Below are 10,001 nucleotides of genomic sequence, written 5' to 3' on the forward strand. Positions count from 1 at the left end.
TTGTGTGCTTCTGGTAATAATATACCGTATTCCAATCTCACATCTACGTAAGGAATCACTAGCACAAAAGTGCAGACTACCCGTGTGTCTGTGATGAGAAAATGTATTTAACTGACCAGCACTTTACAAGCTGCAATATTTTCTGCAATACGAACATAGATTTAAAATACAAAACAAATATCTATAAAGTGCAATCAATGAAAACACTCAAATTCTGTGCTAAAATTTCAAATGGGAAGGTAGGAGAGGACTGAAATTGGAACTGGGTGTGGGGAGTTCCTGCTAGGAATGGCTTGTGTGCAGCTGTATAATTATCATTATTGGAGGGAAGTGGTTTGTTGTGGTAAATTATATGAAAAATCATAGCCTGGGCATAGTAAGAGCCAGCGTAAGTGAACACGGGGCAAGCTTTGGGTGTGCAAAGAAAAACTGCTTGCTTTATCCACCCATACCACTAAGCTTTGTGTAGAGAGCTGCTCCGTGGCTCAGTCTCAGTGGAGAGACCAGTATCCTTGCAGTGTGGCTACAGACTCATCGGTGAGGGGGTCACAGCCTGTCTCCTCAGCACTTCCTTGCTTTACCATTTCAGTACCTCTAACATTTTTCCCTCTAGAATGAAGGAGAAAAACAAATTCACCATCACACAGCATACAAAAATCGATTCAGATGCACATATCCAGGTATTCAGACAAATACATTGTACCTGCACCACTGTGAACACACATACTCACACACTACACTGCAGCTCCCCCATATGTAAGGATGCCATTTGTACTTCTGCACACACATTTAGACATACTAGCAACAAGCATGGACACATGCATAGACACAGCAACATGATTATTACTAAACACACAGACGTATTTCTTTTTATTATGCAGACATACACATGTACACACCCTCAAATACCACAATGCTCATATTCAGACAGATGTGTGAACAGAAGAATGCTGCTTGTTGATGTCTATGTTTCTAGAGCTTACTCCAGTGTATTTCTCCAGTGCACGTGCACAGCTGAAGACAGTGAATGAGCTAGCAGGTTAAAGCTTCCCTTTCAAATTACTTCTCGTTTATTCTCCATCCACACTTAAGGCCCTGACTATAATGAAGCTGAAACTGAGTTTAAAAAAATCATGTTCAAATTTGGTTGTTTGTCATTATTTATTTAGTGTGTCTGGTTGGTAAGCATGATGCTTTACATTTGTGCCCATGCACAATCACTAGACAGATGAATAACAGAGATGGCAACAGCAGAGGCATAGGGAGGAAGAGAAGAATAACAAAAAACGGGAAAGAGAAGAGCTTGTGGGATAGTATTGTTGGATCATTATTACATCAGAACTGGTCTTTAACATGCTTTGTCTGGCTAGTGTGGATGGTTACAACCATATTTATAATTATGCTCAAGCTTGGACCTTTACAGGTTTTAATCATGGTTCTAACAATTTAAGCCCTATCCACACTGGCTGGTAAAACCATGCCAGGACTGGGTTTAAGGGGAACTCTTTAAACATGTTTCCCATATTCTCTTTAAAGACCAGTTTAGATAAGGCCTTTGTGGGCTAGTCTCTGTGACTCTGAATAAGATGTATCCCACCTGGATTTAGAATAACCAAGAGATGAACCAAAGCAGTCTCGGTTATAGCAAAGTTGAGAGGGCACTAGCCTTTTGGGAGGAATCGCCACTATTTTGCTACTACTGGTGGACTACTACTGCCCTAGTGGTAGCAATGGCAGGAGCACGAGCAGAGAAAAGGCACCCGTTTTTTTTATCGTGGTGTCCTCTAGACCTGCTTTAAGCAGGTCTGGCTGACTGACATGGTACTTAAAATGCTGGTGGCTTGTGTGTTTTGTCTATACCACTTCTACCACCATCTCTACCACTAATGGAGCTGCAGCTGGGGGAGTGAAATGGTGGGATATTTCCCCCATAAGTGTAATACAGACAAGGCCTAAGTGGTTTGGCATAAACAGGAACTGTTGAAGGAGGTTTCTTACCGGTTCTTCTTATAGCTGAGTCCATTCTCTCGGAACCCCTTCGCAAATGGATTGTTATCAATCTTCAGCTGGGTAACCTGTGATGGGGAGATACCAGAGGGAGAGAAGGAAATAGAAAGGAGAGAGAGATGGGAAGGTGGAGACACAAAGAGAAAGGAAGGGAGGAAGAAAAATGCAGAAAAAAGGAAATAGAGGGAGAGGAAGAGAGAAAAGACAGAGGAAAGCATGAGAAAGGGGAAGGAGGGGTAATGAGAGAAAAAGAGAAGTGGAGAGGAATAGAAAAAGGGGGAAGAATGAGGGAGGGGAGAGAGTGAAAAAGGCCATGTTAGTTATGTGGATATTCCCCAGTCTATTGGTGAAATGGCTTCAGAGTGAGACCATTCAAAAATGGCGGTTATTTAAGGAGCAAATAGGACAGGAAGGAAACCAGAAAGAGGAAAACAACAGAAACCCGGAAGACGAAGCTGGTGAAATCAGGAACAATGAATGCTCCCCTCAAAGGCAATAGCCCAATATACGGTACATGCTAGAGTCAGCTATGGTGCTGTACAAGCTTGCCAATATAGCTCTGCCAATACACCCCAGTCCTGATGTTATTGCACCCTTGGCTATTCCTATACTGGGTCTTTCTTCAGCAAAAACCATGGAAAATCATGGAGTATTTTTTGTGATGTGGGCAAATGTCATTAGCTACATTACCAAACTCACACTTTTAAATTTGTGCTCAGAGCTAGGATTTGAACCGAGGTCTCCAGGGTGTTAACTAATAAGCTACCTTTGTGTATTTTTAATAGCTTTAGCACCAGAGTACCTGAACCTTTCATAGATATTTAGGTCAGAAGGGACCATTATGATCATCTAGTCTGACCTCCTGCACAACGCAGGCCACAGAATTTCACCCACCACTCCTGCGAAAAACCTCTCACCTATCTCTGAGCTACTGAAGTTCTCAAATTGTGGTTTAAAGACTTCAAGGAGCAGAGAATCCTCCAGTATGTGACCCATGCCCCATGCAACAGAGGAAGGCGAAAAACCTCCAGGGCCTCTTCCAATCTGCCCTGGAGGAAAATTCCTTCCCGACCCCAAATATGGCGATCAGCTAAACCCTGAGCATATGGGTAAGATTCACCAGCCAGATACTACAGAAAATTCTTTCCTGGGTAACTCAGATCCCACCCCATCTAATAACATCACAGGCCATTGGGCCTATTTACCATGAATATTTAATTACCAAAACCATGTTATCCCATCATACCATCTCCTCCATAAACTTATCGAGTTTAATCTTAAAGCCACCATACCCTTAATTTCCACCTCTTGGTGCTAATACTCATTTTGCTTGAAGGAAGCTTTATTTACCCCTGAATTGCCCCAGGTTCACAGAAAGTCACAGAGAAGATGGAAGGAGTCAGAGAAAAGCTACCTTGGAATTCTGATAGGCTGTCACAGCCATAAAAGTTGTTTCTGGGAACACAAAGGTGGCCACAGCATTCCAGGGCAGGGTGAGTGTATGTGCGCTGGTCAGCACCACATGGAAGCGTGGTTGGTATTTGTGCATTGAATGCAATATAATCTAAAACCAAAGAGAGAACAAGCAGTCAGGAGGATTTGATAACAATGTTGAACTCTGTATGGCATCACTGTGATGAACTCAATGTTCCTGGAAGAGTCACCTGGAAAGGCTTCAGATGCAGTAGCATGTTGCACACCACCACTTTTAAATAACTGCTCATGTGTAAGTGGAATACAGATGACATTTGCTCTAAAGGGAGTGGAAGTGAATGCCACGCCACACCACACTTAGCCTAGAAGGTTTGACTTAAATAAACAAAAGTCTAGAATACATTTGAAACTTAGCTCTATCCATGGGCCTGATCTTACATTTGTTGGTTCTTTCCAACCTCTCTCTTCCCCCTCCGCTCCCAATCTCTTTGAATTGGGACCTCCTACTCCTGACCCACTTGCCCTTCCCACTCACCATAGGTGATTAGGGGTGGAACTTGTCTACTTGTGCTGTTCCATCTCTCTGGAACTTCCCGCAGAGCTGTACACTGAAGTGAAAACTTTCCTTTTCACTTTAGTGTAGAACTGTCTCCACAGCTGTGGAGATGGTAATAAGAAAAATGCTACTGTATAGAAAGATAGTTCATATGGTATGGGATTGCAATGGGGGAAGAGGATCTACAACAAATGAGATGTTTTTAGTCCAACAACGGAAACAGTAAAGGCCAATGTACCGCAGGGTGCATATTGGAAAGTAACACATGGCAGAACAGGGAGGTAGCAAAGCCCTCCTCTATGGCTCGGGTGTGAACACACCTCTAGGAACAGGTCCAGGTCCAGTTCTGAGCACTTCACTACCAGAAATTTATTGCCAAACTGGAGAGAGGCTGGAAGGGCCATTTTATTAGAAGAGATTAAAATAGTTAATAGCTTGGTTAAGTGATGGTTATGGGGTGAGAAAAGAAAGAGACGTGACAGTGTACATATAAACACCAAGGAGGGAGAGGAATAATTTAGGATGCTACAAATGGGGGGCGGGTAACTAACAGCATAAGTAGGGATGAAAATGAGACAGGGAAAATTTAAGATGATCATCAGGAAAAAATGTCCAGGTGTTAGGTGTGCAACACACTCCCAAAAGAAGGGGTGGAAGCCTCATTGCGTGGAACTTTTAAAAGTAGCCTGAAGAAAGCAGCAATAGTAGGACTGTAGGGAACAAACCTGCCCTGGCAGGGAGATGGGTGAGGTATTCTAATAGGCCCTTTCATCAGGTATAATTCTGATTAATATTAATATCAGTTTTGGGCACATGAAAGAATTATTATTCTCCTTGTTGTGTATGAACAGCATGTCATAGCATTAGATGACTTCATAGTGCAGTGCTCCCTATAAACCAATGGTTTGTAGCATCACACATTTATTCTATGTACAAATGAAATGGTCAGGCCTCTCCTTACATGTTCACACTGCTCCAGAGTATTGTTGGTGATCTTGAGTCTCTGGAAGGAGACTGGTTCTTTCATCCAGTGACTGCCAGGAGCTGGAGAATCTGGATGGAGGTAGAAGTGACTGGGGAAATGGGGATCAGCTTTTCCAACTGGCTCCCAGTGGCCACAGTGCCATTTATACCGAGCGTTGTCCAAAGGTACAATATCCACCAGCATCAGGTAGAGAGAGTGAGGGTTCAGGCCGGTAACAATCACTTTGCAAGATGGGAACATACGTCTGCACAGAGGGAGAAGTAAGAGAGCAGAAAAAGATTTCATTGTACGCTTGATGTTTGCCCTCATCTGACGCACCAGCTCTTGTTTAGGGCCCTCACTTGAAGGAACTACAGTTCCTTGGGCGCTCAAGGTCCTGACTTTCTTGCACTGATAAATACAGGGGGCCAAATTCTCCCTTCAGTTACACCTATGCAACCCCCGTGAAGCTGTTTACCACCTCTGTTGAGGGCCAGTGATAATAGAGGGCAGAATTTGTCCCGCTGTGTGTAATGAAAATCGAAAACCCAGATCAGACAATATGCAACAGTCCATATCAGGATCTGGAGAGCTCACATAGGGCATATAGCTGTAAAACTATTTAAAAGGGGGAGTACTTGCCACTCCTTTGAAAAAACACAGTGAGGTTGCTACCAAAGGCCCAGCATAATATCCATGCTTCTGCAGTGCATCCCAACTACTGTCTTGGTCACTGTCCCTGATGATGGGGGTATTACTGCTCTTATTGGATCACACAACATGGGGCTTTTCCTTTAGTTCACCTTGTAGAGCTGTTGCCCAGGAACCATCTGACCCTCAAGTGAATGTTTTGGTCAGGGTGGTGTGCACCTTGCATACTCAGAGCACACTTTATAGTGTTATGCTGGATGTGCGAACTCATCACATTCATCTGGTGACCCTGGTCACTAGTGGGCAGACACAGCACTTGGCTGGCTTGACCCAGAGAACAGGTGAGAAACAGAAAGGTAAAGTAGTAGCTTCAGCGTTGGACAGCAGATGGCACCGAAGGTGGGATGTACCTAGGGTGGGTGAGTGAGGGTGGAAAGTAACATGCCACAGACATTTTTGGTGATACAGGTTTGCTCTCACCTGCCAGATTTGGTGATGATCATTTCAGTGCCAAGTGTGTAGAACTCCTCCCACAGTGCTTTGTTCTCCAGAGAGAGATGGACCCTGCCATAGGAACCATTTATGGAGGATGGAGGGAAGCAGCCCTCATTATGGAAGGAAGGGAGTTGTGAGCTATGAAGGGGCATCATCTGGAATTGAGGGAAGAAGCCTCGGCATCTGCTGCATGGGGGGACAGCGTCACAGTCTCACAGGAGAAGGGGAGAAAAGCAAACGCATTAATGTACATTCTAGAGAGCAGCCCACACAGCTGGAACAAAAGCAGTCCTGCTGCAAATGGAACATGTAAGAGGAAGGGGAGAATCCCTGCCAGGAGAGCTGTGGCCCTTTACAGCTACGCCAGGGAGAACATCCTGCAGGCATGGTCACCTCCACCTCTATGCTTCTTGGCTGCAAGCACAGTGGGTCTCCTTGTAGGCACCGAGAGGCTTAGAACACCAACCCCAAATACTCTATTCCCAAGCGATCTGGTGAGTGGTACTGGCCACCAGTGTGACCGACACAGCAAGTTCAGGCTACCACCTTACTGGACTGCTACAAGCCATGATTCCTTCACACTGAGGGCAAATGAGCTTGCCCACTGAGTCTGTGACACAACTTCTGAGAAGCAACTAGTGGCAATGCTAGGAAAGACATGGCAGCACCATGTTAAGCTGGCCATACACATCAACTGGCCCTGCGCTGAGCAAGGCCACATTCCCCACCAACCATCATCTGCCCCACTTCCATTGACAGTGGTTTTGTCTCTCTCCTGGGTTCATTCACTCAAAACTATCTTTGCTGTGCTTCAAAGCAGCCCAGGATTTTCAACACAGCCCCAACGATACCCTGAGAATTCTGGGGACAGAGGGAAGGTAACATGGGAAAACTGAATGAAACAGAGAAATACATGCTCATTATTCAACCACTCAAACAGCCCCATTCAACCCGCTCTAGGGCCAGCATTTTTGTCTTAGAAGCCACTCTACAAAGGGCATCCTAGTGCCAGGCTGAGTGGATAGAACCAGGAAGGTCACCCCAAAGTCTGCAGTGAGGCCTTTTGCTTGGTCTCTAGGAGAGGAACATGACAGAAATCTACTCAGACACAGTCTGGGTTGACAAAATCATGAGCATATTCAAGCACAGACTTGCAAGACTATTTTAGAGGAGGCAGAATGCTCACAGGTTAGGATCCAGGATTTCCCGAGACATCTCTTACCTGGCATCAGCATTGGTGCCCTCTGTTGGTGGCCCAAGCTGCAGCTTTCACCATGCTGGTGCCTGTCTTGGCACTGGTGCCCTGAGCCACCGATATACAGGTCCCTCGAGGCATGAAGCATCGTGTAAGAACCTGGAGAGAGGCAGAAGGGCCTGGACTCCAGTGGTTGCCAAGAGAGGCAGGGAACAGCTTATAGCTTGTGCAGGCAAACTTTCAAATTCGCCACAGGAACAGAAGGGGTAAAAGAGGGAGAAGTGAATGAAAGAGAGATGGGAAAGAGAAATAAGGGAAAGAGTCAATGAAAGGAGGCAATGGAGACAAAATGATAAAGATCCCAAGGATGTATACTGGCAATGCAGGCTTCTCTCTGCCTTTAGTATCCTCTCCCTGAATTCAGGGGTCTTGCCATTGGCTTTTGTATCCAGCACAGGAATGGCAGTAAGAAAATCCTATACTTCCACACCTCATAATTCACAAAACCCCAACTGTTTGCCCCCAAGGGAGGCATGATGCTGTCTGAATGTCGCTAGCTTCATACTGCACTCCCTCCACCAGCCCTGCGATTGGGTGAAAGCTGACCGGTGGGTGCCACATTATTGAGCAGGCTGGCACCCAGAGAGGTTTCAGTTCTCCCAAGGTGGCTCTGGAGGGCTGTGGAGGTATTAAAGCTGGCAGCCATCCTATTAAGGCTGACAAAAGATTGATCCAGGGATGAATGAAGCTATTTTATTGTCATTCCAAAGTGTGATGTTTACAGGCTGCTCTTCTCACAGCTTTCAGAGAGCTTCTGATGGCTCTCCAGAGAGGAGGGGGCTTCAGTTTATGCCAACAACATCCTCTCAGTGCCTTTAACTCCAGCACAGCATCCAAGACTCACTTCCTCACCTTCCAAGTCTCAACAAATTCCTGCTAAGATCAGGCCCCTGGTTCCAGAAATCAAAATCCTCTTTCCTGTCCCTAGGAGCAACTGCAGCTGAGAAACAGGGGACACCCTGTAACGGTACGTCTACACTACGAAATCAGGTCGAATTTATAGAAGTCGTTTTTTTAGAAATCGGTTTTATATATTCGAGTGTGTGTCCCCCCACAGAAAATGCTCTGAGTGCATTAACTCGGCAGAGTGCTTCCACAGTACTGACGCTAGCGTCGACTTCCGGAGCGTTGCACTGTGGGTAGTTATCCCACAGTTCCCGCAGTCTCCGCTGCCCACTGAAATTCTGGGTTGAGATCCCAATGCCTTGATGGGGCAAAAAACATTGTCGCGGGTGGTTCTGGATACATGTCGTCAGGCCCTCCCTCCTTCCCTCCCTCTGTGAAAGCAACAGCAGACAATCGTTTCACGCCTTCTTTCCTGAGTTACCTGTGCAGACGCCATACCACGGGAAGCATGGAGCCCGCTCAGCTCACTGTCACCGTACGTCTCCTGGGTGCTGGCAGACGCGGTACTGCATTGCTACACAGCAGCAGCAACCCATTGCCTTGTGGCAGCAGACGGTGCAATAGGACTGGTAGCCGTCATCGTCATATCCGAGGTGCTCCTGGCCGCCTCGGAAAAGTCGGTCAGGAGTGCCTTGGCAGACATGAGCGCAGGGACTAAATTAGGAGTGACTCGACCAGGTCATTCTCTTTAGTCCTGCAGGCAGTCCTATTATACCATCTTCTGGTGAGCAGGCAGGAGATGAGGATGGCTTGCAGTCCTACTGCACTGTCTGCTACCAGCTAAAGATGTAAAAGATAGATGGAGTGGATCAAAACAAGATATAGACCAGATTTGTTTTGTATTCATTTGCTCCCCCCTCCCTCCCTCCCTCCCTCTGTGAAATCAGTGGCCAACAATCGTTTTGGTGAGGTCTGTCGGGGCACCTTGAAAACTTTAATGGAGATTCAGTCCTGCCTGAAATACCAGAGGGAGGGATACCTTAGTGGGTTGAGCACTGCCCTGCTAAACCCAGGGTTTTGAGTTCAATCCTTGAGGGGGGCCATTCTGTGTGACAGTTGTTTTTGTTTCTCCTTGATGTAAAGCCACCCCCTTGGTTGATTTTAATTCCCTGTAAACCAACCCTATAAGCCATGTCGTCAGTTGCCCCCCGCCCCCCGTCAGAGCAACAGCAGACAATCGTTCCATGCCTTTTTTCCGTGCAGACGCCATACCACGGCAAGCATGGAGCCCGCTCAGATCACTTTGTCAATTAGGAGCATATTAAACACCACACCCATTATCCAGCAGTATATGCAGCACCAGAATCTGGCAAAGCGAAACCGGGTGACTAGGCGATGTCAGCGCGGTGACGAGAGTGATGAGGACATGGACACAGACTTCTCTCAAAGCACGGGCCCTGGCAATGTGGGCATCATGGTGCTAATGGGGCAGGTTCATGCCGTGGAATGCTGATTCTGGGCCCGGGAAACAAGCACAGACTGGTGGGACCGCATAGTGTTGCAGGTCTGGGACGATTCCCAATGGCTGCGAAACTTTTGCATGCGTAGGGGCACTTTCATGGAACTTTGTGACTTGCTTTCCCCTACCCTGAAGCGCATGAATACCAAGACGAGAGCAGCCCTCACAGTTGAGAACCGAGTGGCAATAGCCCTGTGGAAGCTTGCAATGCCAGACAGCTACCTGTCAGTCGGGAATCAATTTGGAGAGGGCAAATCTACTGTGGGGGCTGCTG

General features: G+C 46.5%; 1 protein-coding gene across 1 annotated transcript; it reads right to left on the minus strand.

Annotated features, from left to right (window-relative positions):
• Positions 1-491: 491 nt before the first annotated feature.
• On the minus strand, positions 492-6,259 carry LOC144275805 (T-box transcription factor TBX6-like). Its single transcript, XM_077835347.1, has 5 exons — positions 6,093-6,259; positions 4,959-5,226; positions 3,422-3,571; positions 1,999-2,075; positions 492-609 (listed from the first exon to the last, which is right to left on the minus strand). Exons 1-5 carry the CDS (start codon positions 6,257-6,259, stop codon positions 492-494), a joined length of 780 nt encoding a protein of 259 aa, XP_077691473.1.
• Positions 6,260-10,001: the final 3,742 nt, after the last annotated feature.

Source organism: Eretmochelys imbricata, chromosome 15 (assembly GCF_965152235.1).
Source record: "Eretmochelys imbricata isolate rEreImb1 chromosome 15, rEreImb1.hap1, whole genome shotgun sequence".
NCBI lineage: Eukaryota > Metazoa > Chordata > Testudines > Cheloniidae > Eretmochelys > Eretmochelys imbricata.